Raw genomic sequence first — 23,433 nt, 5'->3', positions numbered from 1 at the left:
AGAAGAAAGCCCTTCATGGTATTATACTGACGAGTTGTTCGTGCATTTCGAAAGCAATAAATGAGACCTATTTTTGAAAGCACATCATGCATTGCTAGACAAGAAATGATCCCCTATATGAAAGCACAGTTACAACTTACAACTTACGACGGGGATTAAAATTACGGAGGATATCAAGTATTTAGGGTTTCTTTTGATTAAAAACAAGTCTTCCTTTAAATTTATATCTGTTTGAATGATCGTAATTTTAACTTTTAATTTGTTTTATGATTCGTGTCTATAACATATTGCTAGTTTGTCTGTTGGTAATGCATGTTATATATTTCACTTTTAAGACCCACTAGGCCACTGTCTCCTTCACTCCTTGGCCCTTTCACCACCACCCTGTTCTAAAAAGAAACATCCCGAAAAGCCTTTTGTTGACTAACACGAAATCATCAATAGGATTTTTCACGCCTGTCAACCAAGAGTCGGGGGTGAGGCTTCCTTTAGGCTCGGGGTGGCTGGCCCCCCTTTCAGTCTTTCACCCCTCCATTTTTTTTGGCTAGGTAGTGTTATTTACGTATTTTCATTTGAAAATTTTATATGTAATGTAAATTTACTCATTTTTATCCGAAAATTTTGAGCCTCACTCACTCTTCCTACGTTTTCGTTCAAACGCCACCATTATTTTGAGTACCTATTTAATTTAATACAATAATATAGGGTTGAGTTATTCTATAAAAGGTAACAAAAATAAGAATGATGAGAAGCCATAATTTATTGTCATGTGTCAAGTGTGAACCAAAGGAGGAAAGACATAAAAGAAAAAACACATATTTTCTCTAGTTACATGCAAGACACATATCAATTCCCCATCATTTTTCGTTCGACAGTTCAATATAATGACAAACATTTTTTATTTTTAATATAAGTATAACTTTGTTATATAAAAATAAAAAAAATATTATGTCATTGTGTGTCATTGTGTCTTATGTTCATCATTGTGTCTCTCTATTTATCATTACATCTTTATACTTATCATTGTGTGTGTTTTTTTTTAAAGTGATGAAATCTGAAAATTATAATAGTGAAATAACACCGTTGTGTAATTCTAATATGTAAATATAATGATAAAATAACAACTATATCTAATACATAAAAGTATAAAAGACAATAATTGATGCATATTACACAATAAAACATAAAACACAATGGTGAATGCATATTACACAATGATCTGAAACGCAAAACACAATGGTAATTACATAATACACAATTACCTGAACATAATACACAATGAACGTAATACACAATGACTAAAACAAAATGATGAGTAGAAAGACATAACAATGAACAAGAGACAAAAATGATGACCGTAAAGACACAATAACGAACAAAGACACAATGACATACGTTTTGTTTTAAATTTTATCTTTAATATGTGCAACGATTGGAAAACACAATAACCATAACCTATAACACAATACATAAGACTTAGATGGTGTTTGTTTTTGCTTAAAACATCTACAGGAGGCTTATGTCTGCGGGTGCGCAGACATAAGCTTATGAAGACTATTTGTTTTTTTTTTAAATAAGATCTGCAAACTGCTTTTATGGTCTTAAAAAAGAAGCTATTGTTTAACTTCTTCACACTTCTTAACATCCTACCAATACCCAATATCCAACACCACCACCCCCCATTATGCGCCGCCACCACTACCACCGTCCACCACCACCCACCGTCCGCCGCCACCACCGTCCACCACCACCACCACCGTCCATCACCACCACCACCACCCACCCGTCGCCACAACCATCGTCCACCACCACCACCCACCGTCCGCCACCACCACCCATCACCACCACCTACCATCCGCCACCAACACTATCACACCCCCAACCTAAGGCGGAAATGCCGGGGCGTGAGCATGATTCCTCATAGCTCGAGGTAACTATCATGCAAAAATGGTGACAATATCTAATAATTAATATATTCCATTTAAAACAATAATATCCAAAAATAGCAATTAAACTTCCAAACAATAATCCATGACAAAATAGAAATAATCTAAATTATAAGTTAAATAAAGTGTTTCTTGAAATAGCCTAGGGTCTCAATCTAGCAATCCAAAACTCCAAGTCTTCAGTTTAAACGATAACCCGCATATACGTAGAAAATACAATAGGTTTTGTCAACAATATGTTGAGTGAGCAAGTCATTAAGTTTTGCAATACTATATAATATGAAAAGATAGCAAAACGTGAGTAAAGCGGTAAACAAACCAAACTAATGAGCAAATAAGTGTCAAGTGAACCATTGCCAAGCGAATCGGGCGCCGGTTAAAACTAGACGGTCATATGATCATACTATAATGAGAATATGGTGGACCTCTCCGAATGCGCAAATTAAACAAGTAATCAAATAGCAATTATGTCTAGCAATTCACACACAATACAACGTTTGCTAATGATTAAGATATGTATAACATGAAATACTATAAGTACGTATACACCCTCAAAACGTTTGAAAATATGTGAAAACGGGGGAATGACAAAACTCACCTTAAAACAAGCGAGTTAAATAAAGTATATTAAAGATTAATTAAGAGATCTTCGATTAACGCGCCGAACGAGAATATCCAACAGAACGTGAAACTTAACGGTATGAAAGTATAAGTAAAAAAGAATCTAATGCCGCTGGAATCAATCCAAACGGATAAGTATAACTCGAGTTATGTCGATTTTAATAGTTAAACGAGTCGAGTCTGACCAGAATCCGAACTTTGAGTCGGGAGTTGGGTTTTGGTCAAAACCATTAAAATTTAATTACGAGAAGAAAAGTCTTCTGAACCGAACATTGAATCCGACCAGAAGTATGAGAAAACGAGAAGTCAAAGATGTTGACTGTTTTACCTTTTATCGGGTTTTAAAGCAATTGACCAGTCAATAACCGTCAATCTCAGAAATTGATTGAGGGTTATCTACTAGGGAATGTTTATGAGCGAAAACTCAGTTTACAACTTACCCGGAAAGTGCACGAATGAGGAGATATAACGAGTCAAAGGCCGTTAAGCATGCAAAGTCAACCGTTTAAGAAACGGTTCTTCAACGAAAACACCAAAAACCGAGAGAAACGAGACGTGGCAGATGAATATGACGGATGGAAGATGATAATTAGGGTTTGTGTAAAGATTTGTGGCAGGAGTTTAAGGTTAATTTATATAAGAAAAGCCTAAACGAACTAATTAGGGACTTTTTGGCCCGTTTAAGTAAGAAATCACGTAATCACGTAATCAATAAAAGAATCACTGATTATATGATAAAGATTGGGTCTTGGTGAATAAGAAACGTGGTATAACATGTAATTCAGTTATATTAAGTTTCTTGGCCCTTAATTCTTGCGATTCATGCCGAAAATACACGATTTTATGCCATAAACGACTTAATAAACGAAAAACGAACTCAGATTCTGCGTGAACTGACTGTGCAGCAGCACCATAGCGCTGTGTGGCCAGCTTCTGGACCACCACCGCACGGTGCTCCGGCGTCCAGGTGGGTCAAGTTTCAGCCGTTGACAACTTTAGTCCCTAATGTTTGTATTTTGGCCATTTTATGAACATTTTAAGATATAATTAGATAACTCATAATGCAAGGTTTTTATTAAATATTAGGATCCGAAATAGGTTCATACAATGATAAAACGAAATAGCCGAATACGATAAAAAAAACCCGAAATGTTACAGTATCCCCTACGTTTAGGAATTTCGTCCCGAAATTAGAGAATAGTTGTAGCGAATAGATGAGGATACTTCTCCTTAATTTGATCTTCACGTTCCCAAGTAAACTCAGCTCCTTGCTTCGATTCCCAACGAACCTTGACTAACGGTATACGACTACGCTTAGTGACTTTATCCTTGTGATCCATGATCTCAGCGGGTCTTTTAACGAAATGCATAGTCTCCTCAATACGAAATTCATCGAGTGGTATTTGGAAATTACCCTCGGCAAGACACTTCTTCAAATTTTAAAACGTGAAATACCGGATGAATATTTGAGAGTTCCGATGGAAGATTAAGTCTATAAGCAACAGGACCAATACGCTCAATGATTTCAAAAGGGCCAACGAAACGAGGAGATAACTTCCCTTTCTTTCCAAATCTCACAACAGCTTTCCATGGAGATACTTTGAGTAGGACACGATCACCAACATTAAACTTAAGAGGTTTCCTGAGCTTATCCGCATAACTCTTTTGACGACTACGAGCAGCGAGTAGATTTTGGTGGATTTGAGCAATACGATTAGTCGTTTCTTGAACTAACTCTGGACCAGTAATTTGAGATTCACCAACTTCATTCCAACAAATAGGAGAACGACATTTGCGGCCATAAAGAGCTTCGAAAGGTGCCATACCAATACTAGAGTGAAAGCTATTGTTATACGAAAACTCAATAAACGGTAGATGAATATCATAATTGCCCCCAAAATCGAGGACACATGAGCGAAGCATATCTTCTAGAGTTTGAATTACGCTCAGATTGACCATCATATTGCAGATGGTAAGCAGTACTAAGATCCAAACGAGTTCCCAAAGCGGATTGGAGAGATTTCCAAAAACGGGAAGTGAAACGGCCATCTCTATCGGAGATAATGGTTAATGGAGTTCCATGATGACAAACAATCCTTTCAACGTAGATATGCGTCAAACGATCAACCGAATACGTTTCCTTGATGGGAATGAAATGAGCAGACTTCGTCAAACGATCGATGATTACCCAAATATTATCATGTTGTTTTCGGGTAGAAGGAAGCTTAGTGATAAAGTCCATAGCAATATCTTCCCACTTCCATTCGGGAACGGGAGGTTGCTCAAGCAAACCATAAGGTCGGTGATGCTCGGCATTGACTTTAGAACAAGTGAGACATTTTGCAACGCAGAGAGCAATGTCTTTCTTCATTCCGGGCCACCAAAAGACGGAACGAAGATCAGCGTACATTTTATCATCACCGAGATGTACGGAATATCGTGACTTATGAGCCTCATCCATTATGAATGTGCGAAGGTCATCACGTCGGGAATCCATAAACGATTAAGAAAATAAAGTAAACCATTGGGCTTGGTTTCCAATTGAGATTCCGCACCACACGACATCTCGTCATACATATTGCCTCCGGTAACGGATTCGTGTTGTGCGTTAAAAACACACTCTTTGAGATCATTTTGAACGAGAACACACGTAAGCAACACTGATTTGACTTGTTTCTTACGACTGAGAGCGTCGGCCACGACATTTGCCTTACTGGGATGGTAGCGAATCTCGCAATCATAGTCGCTAAGCAACTCGGCCCAACGTCGTTGCCTCATGTTGAGTTCCTTTTGATCGAAAATGTGTTGGAAACTCTTATGATCGGTAAATACTACGCATTTGGTACCATAGAGATAATGTCTCCAAATCTTCAAGGCGAATACGACGGCATCAAACTCGAGATCATGCGTCGTATAATTCTTTTCGTGAACTTTGAGCTGTCTCGAAGCATATGCTATAACCTTGTCTCGTTGCATGAGAACACAACCTAGGCCTTGGTTAGAAGCATCGCAGAATACAATGAAATCTTCACTACCTTCGGGGAGAGCAAGAATAGGAGCATTGCAAAGCAAGTCCTTCAAAGTTTGAAACGCTTCCTCTTGCTTTGACCCCCACTCGTAAGGTTTACCCTTATGTGTAAGAGCGGTGAGGGGCAATGCAATCTTCGAGAAATTCTGTATAAAACGACGATAATATTCCGCCAATCCAAGAAAAGAACAAACTTTGGTGGGAGACGTCGGTGTCTTCCAATTCTTGACGGCTTCGATCTTTGCGGGATCAACATAGATACCTTTGTCGTTAACGATGTGGCCCAAAAATTGAACTTCCTTAAGCCAAAACCCACACTTCGAAAACTTGGCATACAATTGTTCCTTCCGTAGGAGGTCAAGGATAGCATGTAGATGCTCTATGTGATCGTTTTCGGATTTCGAGTAGATCAAAATGTCATCGATGAAAACAATTACGAATTTGTCCAACTAGGGTTTACATACACGGTTCATGAGATCCATGAAAACCGCGGGTGCGTTAGTTAGCACAAAAGGCATAACACAGAATTCTTAATGCCCATATCGAGTACGAAAAGCAATCTTGGGTATGTCATCTTCATTAACGCGAAGTTGATGATAACCCGAATGGAGATCGATCTTCGAGAAGCAAGCGGCTCCTTGTAGTTGATCGAAAAGAACATCGATACGAGGGAGCGGGTAACGATTCTTGACGGTGAGCTTGTTGAGTTCACGATAGTCGATGCACATGCGAAACGATCCATCCTTCTTCCTCACAAACAAAACAGGTGCTCCCTAAGGAGAAGAACTTGGGCGAATGAAACCCTTATCGGAGAGTTCTTGCAATTGGCTCGAAAGCTATTGCATTTCGGAAGGTGCGAGACGATAAGGTGATTTAGCAACGGGATTAGCTCCATGTACGAGATCAATGCGAAACTCGACTTGACGAATAGGAGGAAGTCCAACAACGTCATCAGGAAAGACGTCGGGAAAATCATGCACAATAGGAATATCTTGAATCTTCTTCTTCTTCTCCTTATCCTTCTCCACCACGAGGGCCAAAAAGGCGACATACTTCTTATGCAAGTAACGTTAAGCTTGAAAGCACGACATGAGATTAAGCTTAGAAGTGGGCGTACTACCAAATACTTTAAGAATACGGCCATCTTGAAGAGGTATATGAAGAAACTTATCGAAACAAGCAACCTCGACGTGATTCAAAATCAACCAATCCATCCCCACTATGACATTAAAACTACCCATTTGCATCGGAATAAGATCTATACAGAACTTGACCTTATTAAGAACTATGACACAATCCCGAATAACCGAATCGATAGTAATCGAATTCCCATTAGCTACTTCTACGATAAAAGGCTTAGACAACATATCCCAAGGCTTGTCAATAATGTATGCAAATTCTAACGAAATAAAGCTTTTATCGACACCGGTATCGAATAACACGGAAGCAGAATAGTTATTAATAGAGAACGTACCATTAACCACATCACTTGAGCTTTGGGCTTGATTCACATTCATCATGAAGGCACGATCATTCGAACCTTGAGGAGTTGGTGCAGCTTGATTAGTCGGAGGGGCTTGAATATCAGGGAGTTAAGCAGTAGCAGTCGGCGGAGCCATAAGTTGCAGGACTTGAGGAGCATAGGTATGAGGTGCAAAGTTTTGATGGATCGGGGGTTGGTAAGTTTGGACTTGGTAGGCTTGGCTAGTGTAATACGGTGTGGGAACAACTTAGGCTTGGTGAGCATAATACGGTGGAGGCATCACATGGGCTTGATTGGCACGGGCTATCGATGGGAAAATATTGCGGAGATGACTAGGATCTCTACAATGGTAGCGAGCACGGATATTTGGAACACCGGCTTGAGCTTGAGGGTTATTAGAGGCTCGAGGAACAGACGGTGCGGTTTGTTGAGGAGTGGCACGTGCATTTGGAGGTGCACGGCAAGTGTTGGCAAGATGCCCATAACGATTGCACGAGGTGCAAAGACGGCATGTGGTTGATGCGGGATGATGACGGTTATAGATTGAGCACCACCGGTGCGGTCCATTATACGGCTTCTTGTTGGTTGCACTTTGGTTTCGAGATAGGTTGGAGGAGTTTGGTTAACGGAATACAGCAGCAAACTCCTTGTCGATTCTAGTAGTCGAACGGCAATCATGAGAAGTAGATGAACAACGTGGATCACGATGATGAATTCTTAGGGTAGCCATTTTATGAGGACCACAGATGAAACCTACCAAGATGACGGGTAAGTTGTGTAAACGAGTCAATGAAAGGCAACGAGTAAATGTGACTAATACGTGCTAGTGATTTGTCATGACTTGAGGGCAAGTCGCGATATTAAATAATGTGATTAACTTTGAGATAGTTAATTAATTAAAATATTTAATTCAAGTTTAAAGTGTAAAATGTTATTGGGTTGGGCTTTCCATGGGCTTCCCATGGCAGCTCAAAACTCAAAATAAACAATGAATTAAATCAAGTGAGTTGACCTCCCATGAGCTTTCCATGACAATTTGAATGGCCCAACTAAATCATAAAATTAAGCTTTGGGAATTGGGCCTCCCATGAGCGTTCCATGATAGTTTAAATGACCCCAATTACATAATGGGACTTAAACATTGGGAATTGGGCTTCCCATGAGCGTTCCATGGAATTTTATTGGCCCAATTAAATAATGATTAACAAACAATTTGAGTTGGTCGGCCCAGGAGCGTTACATGGCATTTTAACTGACCCAACTAATTAACGAATTATCAAATCAATGGAGTGGGTTGGCCCATGAGCGTTACATGGCATTTTAACTGTCCCCACTAAATATCGAATAAACGAATGAAAAGAATAAGTAGTTGGAGTATCTCGTGAACCACCACGATGATATCCCCAACCAAATATCGAATTAAAATGTTGTGAATTGAATAGTTGGAGTGCCCATGGGTTGTCATGGATTTTCCACCCAACTAAACATTTAAAAATAATTAAAACGCAATTTTGGAAAGTTTCTGAATTTAGCCACGATCCACCGTGAATTCAGTTTTTATTAAAGGAATGCAACTGGTAGATCGGTCACGTTTGATTCACTTAACGTCCGGTTGTATGACATGTTGTTCAGCTTTGGCCTAGGGGCTCGAATACTGTGGTCAGGTTATCCTCCAGGTAAGAAATAGCGTCTTACCTTGGGTTCTCGGAACCGTTTTGCCAAGACCCGACTCACAGTTATCGCACCCCTTGCAGTTACTACCGAACATGTCATACCCCCATGCCCTAAGGAGAGGGAGAAAAAACAAATCTTGGGAATTCTTAAGGAATTTCTCAAAAATAGAAAAGCAATCTACTAAAGTTTTAAAAGATTTTTAAAGATTTGTAAAGATTTGAAAAAATATTTTTGAAAGTGAGGCATAGCCTCGGATTTGGTGTGTTCAATAATTACCAAAAATAAAAGATCTAGTGAATACTTATCTAAAAATAAAAGATATAATAATAACTAACTGCCCAAATAGAAAGATAAAATGTATAATTTCCTAAAATAAAAGATATAGCTAACAAATTTCCTAAAACAAAAAGATTTCATAAATAATTACCTAAATAAGCTATAAACAATTAGGGAGCAATTAAACAGTTCAGATAGTCACATATGGGGTTCCTAACAAATGACTAGGACATTTACTAACAACCTATCTTAAACCTTTGGCTCTGATACCAATCTGTCACACTCCAACCTAAGGCGGAAATGTCGGTGCGTGAGCATGATTGCTTATAGCTCGAGGTAACTATCATGCAAATATGGTGACAATATCTAATAATTAATTTATTCCATTTAAAACAATAATATCCAAAAATAGCAATTAAACTTCCAAACAATAATCAATGACAAAATAGAAATAATTCAAATTATAACTTAAATAAAGTGTTTCTTGAAATAGCCTAGGGTCTCAATCTAGCAATCCAAAACTCTAAGTCTTCAGTTTAAACGATAACCTGCATATACGTAGAAAATACAATAGGTTTTGTCAACAATATGTTGAGTGAGCAAGTCATTAAGTTTTGCAATACTATATAATATGAAAAGATAGCAAAACGTGAGTAAAGCGGTAAACAAACCAAACTAATGAGCAAATAAGTGTCAAGTGAACCATTGCCAAGCGAATCGGGCACCGATTAAAACTAGACGGTCGTATGATCATACTATAATGAGAATATGGTGGACCTATTCGAATGCGCAAATTAAACAAGTAATCAAATAGCAATTATGTCTAGCAATTCACACACAATACAACGTTTGCTAATGATTAATATATGTATAATATGAAATACTATAAGTACGTATACGCCCCCAAAACGTTTGAAAATATGTGAAAACGGGGGAATGACAAAAGTCACCTTAAAACAAGTGAGTTAAATAAAGTATTAAAGATTAATTAAGAGATCTTCGATTAATGCGCCGAACGAGAATATCCAACAGAACCTAAAACTTAACGGTATGAAAGTATAAGTAAAAACGAATCTAATGCCGCTGGAATCAATCCAAATGGATAAGTATGACTCGAGTTATGTCGATTTTAATAGTTAAACGAGTCGAGTCTGACCAGAATCCGAACTTCGAGTCAGGAGTCGGGTTTTGGTCAGAACCCTTAAAATTTAATTATGAGAAGAAAAGTCTTCTGAACCGAACATTGAATCCGACCAAAAGTATGAGAAAATGAGAAGTTAAAGATGTTGACTGTTTTACCCTTTATCGTGTTTTAAAGCAATTGACCAGTCAATAACCGTTAATCTCAGAAATTGATTGAGGGTTATCGACTAGGGAATGTTTATGAACGAAAAATCAGTTTACAACTTACTCGGAAAGTGCACGAATGAGGAGATATAACAAGTCAAAGGCCATTAAGCATGCAAAGTCAACCGTTTAAGGAACGGTTCTTCAATGAAAACACCAAAAACCGAGAGAAACGAGAGGTGGCAGATGAATGTGACGGCTAGAAGATGATAATTAGGGTTTGTGTAAAGATTTGTGGCAGGGGTTTAAGGTTAGTTTATATAAGAAAAGCCTAAATGAACTAATTAGGGGTTTTTTGGCCCGTTAAGTAAGAAATCACGTAATCAATAAAAGAATCATTGATTATATGATAAAGATTGGGTCTTGGTGAATAAGAAACGTGGTATAACATGTAATTCAGTTATATTAAGTTTCTTGGCCCTTAATACTTGCGATTCATGCCGAAAATACACTATTTTATGCCATAAACGAGTTAATAAACGAAAAACAAACTCAGATTCTGCGCGAACTGACTGTGTAGCAGCACGATAGCGCTGTGTGGCCAGCTTCTGGACCACCACCGCGCGGCGCTCCGGCGTCCAGGTGGGTCAAGTTTCAGCCGTTGACAACTTTAGTCCCTAATGTTTGTATTTTGGCCATTTTATGAACATTTTAAGATATAATTAGGATTTAAACAATGAGTAAACAACCATCGTCCACTACCACCACCCACCGTCCGCCACCCACCACCCGTCGGCCACAACCATCGTCCACTACCACCACCCACCGTCCGCCACCCACACCCACCACCACCTACCATCCGCCACCAACACCGTCGACCACCCACCATCACCACAACACCCACCGTCCGCCACCACCATCATCCACCGCCCACCACCAACTATTTTACTAGTCTACAGATGTTAAATGACTTCTATCTACTGTGATATGTATGATAGATAACTAATTTTCAGCTTATACAGACGATACCTAGTTTATAAAACAAACAGTATTATATTTTCAGATTGCAGACTTTTAAACCACATCTTCAGTTGCAGACATGAAATCAGATGAAATCAGATTGCAGACAGTTTTTGTCTTCAAAAACAAATAACACCTTAATAAAAAAAACACAATGACAAACCAATAACACAATGTATAAAAACTCACTATATATATATATATTATTACACAATGGTGTTGTTAGTATTAAAAAAAACATAATAATGAGTTGAAAGACACAATGACAAAAAAAACACGACAAACAGAAAGACACAATGACAAAAAAAGATACAATGGTAAGCAAAAAAACACAATGACGTAATTTTTGTTTTAATTTTTATATAACGAAATCATATTCATATTAAAGATAAAAATCGCTTGTTATTATGGTGATTTTTTTTAAAATATCATATGAAAAAGTTATAGACGTTTTAAAATAATGGATGTATTAACATGTGACTTCAATGTGGAGAGAGAAAATCAATAATATAGACTATTTCATATATGTATTTTTCATTATTTTTTTATTTTCAAATTAATCATAACTATTCAAATCTAAAATCAATAAACTAGATTATTTCTCACACTTCTTATTTTTGTTTACTTTATATTTTAACATAACTCTAATATATAACAATATTTTAATTTTTAACTATGGTAGGGATCCGGACTCATGCTTCTTTCTCCTACAAACTTAATTTTGATTTTATTCTTTTTCTTTATATTTCACCTTTTCTATTGATTAGTAAGATTTAATAGAAATTTAAATATGCAGTCCAAGTTTTTTTTGCTTATATTATTTTATCACATAAATTTTATTAAACATCAAGCTTTATTAAACCTAAACTATTGTTCGGATATTACAAGACAAACATAATTTATTTGGATACAACTTAGTTTGCATAAAAGTTATATCAAAATATAGAAAAAATTAAACAAATACGTACCAATGATTAAAACACTAAATTATATTTTAATTATAAAATTAATTAAATAACAAAAGACAAGTATAAATGTTTTGTTTCTTCTAAAAGGTCATTATATTAAAACCAGAAACAAAAAATAAGACAACTTATATGTAGTAAGAAGCCTAACGATTACAATAAAAAGAGAAATAAAAACAGACTAACCAAAGCATGCCCACATTCTTACATGAGAAAGTTTATGACGTTGAATCTATAATATATATAATTGAAACCTCTAAAATCCTACGTGTCACGATGTAGTCGTTTCCTCCATTTATGGAAGCCACCGGATTGCTTGATTTTTAAATAGAGGCATCTCATTGATTTAACCCAAATTCATGGGTATGAGTCTTATCAAAACCAAATAGCTTTTAAACGGGTTATAACATCTCATTAAATTAAAAATTAATCTTACCAATTATTTGATAGGAAAATTCTATAAAATACGGATATACTAAAATTTAATATCCAAATTAAAAAGAAAAATATATTATTTATAATTAATAAACAATTTTATAGTAAAAAGCATAAGCGAGTCATGGGTCACAAAATCCAGATAGCTTTTAAATGAGTTATAACATATCATTTTTTTATGAAACCCTTTCATCATCAAACCCTAAGTATATTATTAACTTTCTTATAATAAAGAAAATTAAAATCCAAAAAGTAAATATTAAAAAACGAAAAATGTAAAACAACAATTCTCTCAAGACATCAGATTGCTTTATTTGTAAATGAAGGCTTCACACGCATTTAACTTGAATTCACGGGTAAAGGTTTACCTCACCATACCCATATAGCTCTTAAACGGTTATAACATTTCATTATATTAAAAATTAATCTCTATCAAATATTTGATATAAAAATCTTATAAAATAGGGATATACTAAAAATTAATATTCTATTTTATTTAAAAAAAGATATTATTTATAATTAAGAAATAATTTTATAATAAAGAAAATAAATGGGTAATGAGTATCACCAAACCCAGATAGCTTTTAAACTGGATTATAACATATCATTTATTTGTGAAAACATTTCATCATCAAACCTCAAGTATATTAATTATTAACTTTCTTACAATAAATAAAATTAAAATCCAAATATATATATATATAAATATTGAAAACGAATAATGTAAAACAACTCTCGTAATAGAAAAATAAAATCTAGTTACACCATATTTTCATTCCAAATGTAAAAAGCCATCATATTGATCATCGAGAAACCTTAACCATAAATCATTATAATAATATTATTAAAAATTGTTGATATCAAAATCTTGCATGTTGACCAACATATTTATAATTATAAAAAATATTTGACTTAAAGAAAAGGTTAAACTGGAATTTAATTTTACAACCATATATATGATATGAAATTAAATAATCTGATCCGAATTAATTTATTTGCCGTCTCTCTTTCAAATTTCAATCAAAGCTTTCAATGCCCAATACGTCTCTTTCTTTAGGTGTCACACAAAGGCTCTCACATCTTCCTATTCACACTAACAAAAGTATCAGTTTTATCTTTATCATTATGATATATTGATATTGCGTTCATACATGCTTCTTCCTCATGATGACGGAATCTCCTCCGTCACCGGAAAACGAAAGATTCCGGCAGGGAGATGCCGGTGCTACCTTTGTCCTTGAATCAAAAGGTAAATAATAAATCTTAATAGCGTTTTGACTCTGTAGTAACCAATCACCTTATATTATTAGTTTAATGTTCCAGAGATTCCTGTTAATTTTCAGTTTATGTAATCTTAGTCTCAACCTTAGTTAACTTTTATATATGTTTTGTTGCTGTCGCTAGGTGAATGGTATCATGCTGGATTTCATCTGACTACTGCCATAGTGGGCCCCAGTATTTTGACCCTGTCGTACGCATTCAGAGGACTGGGATGGGGACTTGGATTCTTTTGTCTGACGCTCATGGGGGTCGTTACTTTTTACTCTTACTATCTCATGTCACTTGTTCTTGAGCATTGCGAGAAGGCCGGTCGACGCCACATCCGTTTTCGGGAACTTGCTTCGGATGTATTGGGTATGTTTTCCGGTTTCTATGCGTGATTAGATGTATAGCATCCGCTTAGTTAGTTACGAATGTGTTGAGTTGGGTTATGTTTTATATCTAATGGGTAGAGAGTAATATTATTTACGTATTCATATTCGACACAATAGTTATATTCAGGACTAGGAGTAATCAAGTTTAAGTATACATTCCGGAAGTTGCTCTTTCTTTACATACAGACCGGAACCTACTAAACAATTACCATAAGGTTCCTAATCCTAAATATACCGTAAAAAGTTGTTTACTCAAAGAATTTAAGATTTTGGTCCAAAGTGTTTTAGGCCAATTTGATTTGAATTGTACGAAAACCTAACTATTTTGAACTCTTTTTCTTTATTTGGAGGGAGCGATTTTTTTGATGTTCATGTGATGCAGTTTTTTGATGTGTACTATATAGTATAAGATTACATGAACTGCTAAGGATGTTGCATACAACAGTAAGAGCATTCTCAATCCGTTCCCCATCTCTATCCCTATAATTACACTAAAAAACACTACATTTCTCTCTCATGCTTAATTAAATAGTATTTTTTATACATTTATCATTACAGTTTTCTCTCTCCTCTATTCACAACCAATCCAACAAATATTAAAAAATAAATAGGGAAAACAATGTTTCCCTAAATGTTTCCCCAAATTTACAAAAAATCACTATATTTCTCTCTCCACCCTATAATTTACACTCACAACCACTCATCACCCCACCCTATAATTTACAAACTTCCCTCACATATTTATAGAGAATAGGATGAGAATGCTCTAAAAACTAAGTAAAGTAAGTTAGTAACCGACCCCACTATATTAATGGGTGTAGAAGTTAAGACTCTAGATGAGTCAATTTCAATTCAGTCTGTTTAGTTATGAATGCATTGATTTGGGTTATGTTATATCTCTATAATGTTATAGAGGTTAAGCAGGTAGAGTGAAAAAGAAAATCTGTTAATGTTAAAGAAGTGCATTTTCAATTAAAAAAAACCTCCTAAATCATTTATTTGAGAAAATGTTTTCATTTAAGATTTTATAATTTCTGTCATCATAATTTACATTCTAGTTATTCACTTGAAGAATAAAAAAATTTAAGATCTTCATTTTAAATTGTTTGTAGTCAATCCCATTTGACCTGTACTGAAAACCCATGTATTTTGACTTGTTGACCTGACTGTTGACCACTTCTCTAGACGCGAAATGTCGTTTTATTCGTGACTTATTCGTCGGTTTTTTGTAGGGGCCGGATGGATGTATTATTTTGTAATTTTTATTCAAACTGCTATTAACACTGGCATAAGCATAGGAGCCATCTTGCTTGCAGGGGAATGCCTTCAGGTATGATAAAAGTTCAACCCATAAATAAGCATTAAATCTTACTCAAAAACGCTTTTTATTATTTGGTTAACATTTGTTATTGTCGTTTAGATAATGTATTCAAGTGTTTCTCCTGACGGTCCCCTTCATCTATGGAACTTCATAGCAACGGTGACAGTGGTGATGATGGTTCTTTCTCAATTACCATCTTTTCATTCTCTTAGACATGTCAACTTGGCTTCACTTTTTTTGAGCTTAGCCTACACAATTATTGTCGTTTCCGCTTGTATCCTTGCAGGTATAAGTTTCACCCATATCTAAAAAGACAGGTCAGGCAGGTTGCGTGGGGCCGTTCATTAACACGACACGAAAAGAATCAGGTTTTGGGTTGGTATATCTAACTCATTTAAAATATAGGTTGTGTTCAGGTTGACATGTTTAACCTGTTTAGTTAAACAAGTTGACCCGCCAATCCATTTAGTAAAACATGTGGATCCGTCAACCTATTTAGTTAAATATGTTGACCCGCTAACCTGTTTAGTTAAACATGCCAACCCTCTAACTAGTTTATGACTTGTTTAACCTATTTTTTTTTAAAGCCCACCAACCCAAATTATCAAGTTTAGAACTTACTTGTTACCCGTTTGGATAAATGAGTTAAACGGGTCATGTTCAGGTTACATGATTCTAAGTGCGTGTGGGTTAATGTTTGATGTTTTTGACACTAATAAAAATACAGGTCGTGTTTGGGTAGAACTATTCAACCCGCCAACGTGACACAGTTTGACACAATTGACACATATACCAAAAACAATTATTGTTTAAATTTTGTTTATATAATTGTTAATTAGTTTGGGGCTTTTGACCCGTTTGACTTGTTTATATGAAACATATCCTAAGTCAACGCTTCGCTATGACTGACATGATTTTGTTTACAGGGGTGTCGAAAAACACACCTCAAAGAGATTACTCATTAGAATCATCAAAATTTTCGGAGGTTATGAGTGCATTCACATAAATCTCTATAATCGCAGCCATATTTGGTAACGGAATTGTCCCTGAGATACAAGTAAGATGATCAAATTCATTTTATGAGTTTACAACATTTGTTTGAAGTGAAAGTAGTCTTATTATTTGTTGGAGTATAGGCTACATTGGCTCCACCTGTAACAGGGAAGATGTTAAAGGGGCTTATGATGTGTTACTCGGTGATTTTTGTAACATTCTACACGGTTGCAGTCTCGGGGTACTACGTGTTTGGCAATAAAGTTAGCTCAAACATTCTCAAGAGTCTATTGCCTGATGAGGGACCCGCCTTAGCCCCGACCTGGCTTCTGGGGCTCGGTGTTATTTTCGTTCTTCTTCAACTCTTCGCCATTGGACTGGTAAAATTGTCTTTACCGTTTATTGACTTGGTGTATTTATTGAGTGGGCCTGTCAATTGGGTTGCTAAAAATCTGGAACATGGGGCCTGTTAAGTGACTGTCTGATCACAGAAGGGGATTATTATTTAAAACTAAATTTAATACAGGCCCATTAGGAGTTGACTAGGCAGCTGGAAATAAATTTAGTACCGTACTTAAAACAAGGGAGAATTACATGTATAGTAATCTTTTACAATATGTAGTGGGGGGTTGCAAATTGGGAGCGATTTTTGACACATGACGTCATGTCAGTAAATGGACAATTTTTATTTTAGAGGTATATTGGTGTTGTAGCCCTCCTTTAATTTTTTATTATTATTTTCCATCATCCAACATCACCTGGCTACATGAGCTTGTCGCCCCCTCTTATTGCCGAGGGGGGGGGGGGGGGGGTGTTACCATCAGAAACCGCCCAATTTCGCCCAACTTGCCGCTCCATTACACATGCCTAACTACTATATATAACAAATGACAACTTTGGTGCTGCAAGGACCCTCACCTTAGTGGTCGACGAATATTTGTTTTTTTTTGTGTTTTTTAGTTGATGTAACGTAACGAACATAACGTAACCGACTGCATGACAATTTTGTTTTTTTCCCTTTTTGCTATACTTCTGGTACCGTAACGAACGCGATGAAAAACAACCGAATTTGCATAAGCTCACTACATTTTGTTTTAGTTTTAGTATCGTAACGAACGTAATGGAAACCGACCAAATGCCAATTTTTTTTTTGTGTTAGTTCTGATACTTAACAAGCGTGACGGAGATCAACCAAATTTGTGTCGACTCGTCGTCTCAGCACCCGGGATTGACAACTCTCGGGTTTTACCAACACTCGACTTTTACCGATCGATAAACCACATTGGGGCCCCTCAATTTTTATATTTTTTTTGTTTTAGTTCCGATATATAATGCAGGTAACCAAAATCGACTAAATTCGCGTTAACTTACTGCCTTAACACATGTGCACGTTTGGATTTAGCTCCTCTTTAAAATTTGAATTTGCATTTCAATTAAAAAATTTATAATAAGACAAAATGGCCTTTTAAAACAAACAAGAAAATTTTATCATCTTCACCACATGAGTCATATATATTTTCCAGACCACCACCCCTAGACACGGTAACCACCATCTCCTTCATTTCATGGGTTTGCTGCCAGGTCGGCGGAGGTGGGTGAAGATCTCTTGAACCGTTGTTTCAGATTTGGTCAATTGCATCTCGGGTGATATTTTCGTTTTCCGTGGAGGAGACGATTATATTGGGTTTAAAGTGTGAACAAACCCTCTTGGGTTCTTGACAAAAATGATTTGAAGAGACTAATTAAAATAAGTATGTCAGTTTAACCCTAACCCTAATGCACAAGAAATCAAATAGCAATTCGAAACACGATTATTTATGATATTCGTGACACTCGGTTCAACCTTAAGATTTAATTTTAGATATTTTTCTTTGCTACCAAAGTATAAATTCAATATCATTTACATTAATTATACTCCATGATGTACAAATATCTTTGCCTTTATTAATTAATACGTACCATTTGGTCTTCCAGTGTCATATACGACTTTTGAAGCTTTGATTTTAACGTCATGAAAAAATTTGATTTCTATGTTATATGATACTTCATGCTTTCCTTGAATTAGGGCCAAGCACAGTTCGGTTTGGTTCTGTAATTATTAGGCGAAACCCAAACCGAAACGGTTGTAATCGGTTATTTGAATATGCAAACCGTTCGATTTTCGGTTTTCTGAGTTTTCGATTTTCGGTTTTTTGGTTTCGGTTCGGTTATTTTCGGGTTTTTTTTAATTAAGTGTTGACATTGCAAAAAAATGAAAAACAAAAATTTGAAGTTTATTTTTTAAACGTCTCTTTTTAATCTGTCGTATATTGGAATATAACAATATAATTCATTTTATATAAATTGATTTCAGTTACTTTTTTTTTTAATGTATTAAAGCATCTTAAAAGTTGTTTTTAAAAAAACAGGTTTACTCTCAAGTAGCTTACGAGATCATGGAAACAAAATCAGCAGATGTGAATCAAGGCATATTCTCAAAACGAAACTTAATCCCAAGAATGATTCTCCGGTCACTTTACATGACCTTTTGCGGGTTTTTTGCAGCGATGTTGCCATTTTTTGGGGACATTAGTAGTGTTGTCGGAGCTGTAGGTTTCATTCCATTGGATTTCATCCTTCCAATGCTTCTATACAACATGAGTTACAAGCCATCAAGATCTTCATGCACATACTGGATCAATGTTATTATAATGGTTGTTTTCACGGGCGTTGGCTTGTTGGGTTCGTTTTCTTCTGTAAGAAAGCTGGTTATTGATGCCAGTAAGTTCAAGTTGTTTAGTGACGACGTGGTGGATTGAGGACGAACTAGATTAGACATGTTTTATGTACAATGGTGGATACGCATGTTGAATACCTTTTGATGTAGGAAGTTTTGTTATTCCAATTCAATTTCAAGATATGTTAGAACGACACCAAAGTGATATAAAAGTAATACATGTTTTTTTAAGTTATATCATTTAGCTTGTTTAATAATAAGTTCTTGTTTGGGTAACATTAAACTCGTCCATTAGTTAACCCATTAAAATTACGAAAAGAATGCAAACTTTGATCAAGTAATATTGTAAAAGTATTTGATCATATAAAATATTAAATGCTATAAAAGAAGTCTAATAGCAAAACGGTAAGAAAGAGATCACCTGGGTTAGCGGCCTAACAGAGAAGGTCTTTTAAACTAACAAAGATATTGAATTCGAGTCACATATGAGGTAAAAAAGAAATTTACGTTAAATGAAAAAATAACAAAGAGAGTATTTCAGGAATAAATATAGGTATTTTATGAATGAGTTTATAATACAATGAATTGTATTATAAATATAGGGCGGAGTTATAATAAGAAGTGAATTGTGTCTAAAAAGTATAACAAGTAATCTGGTGCATTAGATTTAGTGATTTGATGGCCTACATGGAAATGTGTTTTTTAGGCGGTGTGTTTTACTTTAATACTTGTTTTATAACACTCTAAAGGCATAATTGTCTAGTGTGTTGTATTATATATGAAACAAAATTAAATTACAACACAAAAAACACATCGTAATCTGTATTACAGTGTGTTTTAAAACACAACACCAAATATTAATCCATATTTAGAACACAACATCAAGAACACCAAGAACACTAAGAACACCAAGAACAAAAACACAATTAACAAAAACACACCAATAATTAAAACATAATTAGTATTAATTCTAACAACAAAAAATATATATTAACTACATAATTAGTATTATTCTATTTTTTATGTAGGTTCGTTCAAAATATCATCAGTTTTCTCAACCGTTCATCTAGGCTCATCGTGTTATCTTTTTATGTGTTTGTTGTGTTAGAATTCCAGATCGTCGGATTTTTGAACACACAACACCCGATCTCCCATCGGAACTGAACCTCGTCTCTGTAGTGCTCGAGTAACACTGTTGTTCGGCCTTAGGGTCATTGCCGGAACGTCGGTTCACAGGCAGAACCCTAGTTCGTCGGAAGAAACAAAACAAACAAGAAAAGCAATTTAATAATATTAATAAATATTAGAAATTAAAAGGCAATCTAATTGCATCACAAAAATTACCAAATAAAAAGTCAAACCTCATGATTCCATATCGTCGGATTTTTGGACATCACTGCTGGATTTTTGAATTTTTTGTTTAACATATGTGCATCTCATCTTTATTTGTAAAAATTAATTTGGTGCTGATGTTTTTCTTAACAAGAAAACTTAAAAACTTTTAAAAAACTATTTTTAACTTTTTTTTTAAATTTTTTTTGAAGCTTCTTCTTTTTCATTATTCTTATATATTGTTATTGGTTCAAAAAAAAAAAACTTCTCAGTAACCTCGTCGGTATAGTGCGCATGTGTAATAGTGTGCATTGGATATATGCAAAAGTGTTTGTATTGCATAGAATACAACACTATTGCACATATTTGATACACACTATTATATATATGCAATATAAGACTAATACACACATCGAATACACATTAGTACATATGTGTAATACAACATTAACGCACATGTGTACCACATCGACTTTTATTTTATTATTATTTTTTTCCATATAATACAACACTACTACACATATACAATACACAAATATTGAATATATGCAATAAAACACTATTAAACTCAAAAATACATAGTAATACACATGTGTAATACAACGGTATCGCACATTAATACGTATGTGCATTACAACGTTTTTTTTTGTTTTTTTTTATTTTTTTTATATTTTTTGAGTGAAATATAAGAAAATATAAGAATAATGGCTGAAACAGAATTTTGAAAATATTTTTTATTTTTAATTAAAAATAATTCTTTAAGAGTTTTTTAGTTTTCTCTCTAAATGTGAGTTTTCTCTTGATCATCTCCCTATATATATATATACTAGCTTTAGAGCCCGTGTCACACACACGGGATGATTTAAATTATAAAATTACAAGTAAAACAAATAATTACATAACGTAAATAAAAATATATATTGCATCTATGCTTGCATCTATACTATGTGTACATAAATTTGTTTTATATATATCACAAAATGATTTTTTTAAATGAACTTAATAAAAAAATGCGTGTGTAAAAACAAACCCGATAACGCTGTTTCTATTAAAAATTTCATTCTCAGTGTCATATATGTATAATTGAAAGAATTTTGGTTATTAATCAATTTCGGGAATAAGACTTCTCATATAATAGTAGTTCTAATCACTCAACCTAAATACAGAATAAGTGCTACATTTATTGATATATTTGTTAATTTGCCACCCATCGAAGGAAAGGGAACATTAAATGGTAACGGCGGATGCTCTTCACAAACTATGTTTTTCTGAGCTACACCATGAAAAAGATTTTGATAAGTTTCAGGAATACTTCAAATTTGATAAAAGTTAGAAGCATTGATACGTCTGAGGGTGGCATGTCGAAAATGCTTGCAATCTTTTCATAAATTTTAATAGTCGAGGGAAAAATAGTCAATTTGCCAAATCCCGAACCTTTTGATTATTTCCAAAAATGCCTTTGAAAATAATTTTGAAACCCGAATCATGTTTAAAATTCTAACTTTCATCCAAGTCAACATTTTGAACCCGTAACAAATTTGATGATAAATCTATTTGCATTCTCAAACTTTTATAAATACTCAGATTTCCTATTTTTGACATGCAACAAATTTTGATCTAAATATAGTTAACTTGTACAAACAATTTTTGATAAAAACTAAGAAACTAAATATGATAAATTTTGTGATGTCTGAAAGTGATTGGCATATACTATCCTTACATTTTAGCACATATATAGTTCACTAAATTAACCGAAAAATAAACGGATAGATTTAAAGCATAGATTTATAAATTTATATGACAATTTACAATAATAATAGTAATAATATATATATACATATATATGTATATATTAATCGATTTTAAAAAAATGGATCGACTTTTAAGCATATATTTATAATTTAATGTTTAAAAAAGTACTTTGTAAAATGAAAGCATATTGGAGTTTTGTTTTTCTTTACAATCTTCTACAATATACATATTATAATATGCTAATGATAACATCTGAAATTATACTATTTTCAATCTTGGACAAACATGTTTTGTTGTTGATTTTTGGATTTCACCAAGTATTTTGGAATACATAGTAAAATAGTATGTTAATATTTATTGTTATAAAAATCTAGCTATTCTAGTAAAGTAAAATAAATGTAGACACTTGTCAACTTTTGGTTAATTCTCACAATTTTTTTCCTCCAAAACTAAAATGTTAATTTATCCTAATATATGTAATAGATCAATAATTATTCACTTCCCTTTTACACTTTATTTATATTATATCTATACATTTTTATAAAAATAAATATTAACATATTATTTTACTATATATTCCAAAATATTTGGTGAAATCCAAAAATCAACAACAAACCATGTTTCTCAAAGATTGAAAAGAATATAATTTTAAATGTTATTATTAACATATTGTACTACGTATACTGTAGAAGATTGTAAAGAAAAACAAAACTCGAATATGCTTTCATTTTACAAAGTAGTTTATTTAGTCATTAAATTATAAATATATGCTTAAAAGTCGATCCATTTTTTTAAAATCAATACATTTATCTGTTATTATTATTATTATTGTAATTTCTCATATAAATTTATAAATTATAAATATATGTTTTAAATCTATCCATTTATTTTTTCGGTTAATTTAGTAAACTATATATATGTTAAAATGT

The 23,433-nt window shown here is 34.2% G+C and overlaps 2 protein-coding genes and 1 pseudogene across 3 annotated transcripts; 2 read left to right on the top strand and 1 right to left on the bottom strand.

Moving 5' to 3' along the window:
• Positions 1 to 6,665: 6,665 nt before the first annotated feature.
• LOC143547122 (uncharacterized) lies at positions 6,666 to 7,112 on the bottom strand. Its single transcript, XM_077038621.1, has one exon. It carries the CDS (start codon positions 7,110 to 7,112, stop codon positions 6,666 to 6,668), a length of 447 nt encoding a protein of 148 aa, XP_076894736.1.
• A 6,767-nt stretch (positions 7,113 to 13,879) lies between these two features.
• Positions 13,880 to 19,565, top strand: LOC143547587 (putative GABA transporter 2). 2 transcript variants are annotated; one of them, XM_077038978.1, is made up of 7 exons: positions 13,880 to 13,984; positions 14,140 to 14,370; positions 15,623 to 15,720; positions 15,811 to 15,997; positions 16,638 to 16,768; positions 16,848 to 17,084; positions 19,113 to 19,565. In XM_077038978.1, the coding sequence occupies exons 1-5, from the start codon at positions 13,900 to 13,902 to the stop codon at positions 16,715 to 16,717; spliced, it is 681 nt and encodes a 226-aa protein (XP_076895093.1). In that variant the 5' UTR covers positions 13,880 to 13,899; the 3' UTR covers positions 16,718 to 16,768; positions 16,848 to 17,084; positions 19,113 to 19,565. The 2 variants fall into 2 exon arrangements, with proteins under 2 accessions (XP_076895093.1, XP_076895100.1); XM_077038985.1 differs by having other exon boundaries at positions 15,811 to 16,037.
• On the top strand, positions 18,036 to 19,502 carry LOC143547112 (putative GABA transporter 2 pseudogene; annotated as a pseudogene).
• Positions 19,566 to 23,433: the final 3,868 nt, after the last annotated feature.

This window comes from Bidens hawaiensis, unplaced genomic scaffold, assembly GCF_021521415.1.
Source record: "Bidens hawaiensis isolate Kalapana, Puna unplaced genomic scaffold, B.hawaiensis_p1.1 tig00000905_1, whole genome shotgun sequence".
NCBI classification, from domain to species: Eukaryota; Viridiplantae; Streptophyta; class Magnoliopsida; order Asterales; family Asteraceae; genus Bidens; species Bidens hawaiensis.
Note: the sequence above shows the minus strand (reverse complement) of the source record. Positions and strands in the feature narration are given on the sequence as shown.

What these genes read in the sequence shown, in the direction of transcription:
- LOC143547122 (XM_077038621.1), bottom strand. Translation starts at nt 7,112, where the DNA reads ATGAATGTGAATCAAGCCCAAAGCTCAAGTGATGTGGTTAATGGTACG.
- LOC143547587 (XM_077038978.1), top strand. Translation starts at nt 13,900, where the DNA reads ATGATGACGGAATCTCCTCCGTCACCGGAAAACGAAAGATTCCGGCAG. An exon ending in CTTTGTCCTTGAATCAAAAG is followed by an intron (nt 13,985 to 14,139) that starts GTAAATAATAAA and finishes TGCTGTCGCTAG; the next exon opens with GTGAATGGTATCATGCTGGA. An exon ending in TTCCGCTTGTATCCTTGCAG is followed by an intron (nt 15,998 to 16,637) that starts GTATAAGTTTCA and finishes TTTTGTTTACAG; the next exon opens with GGGTGTCGAAAAACACACCT.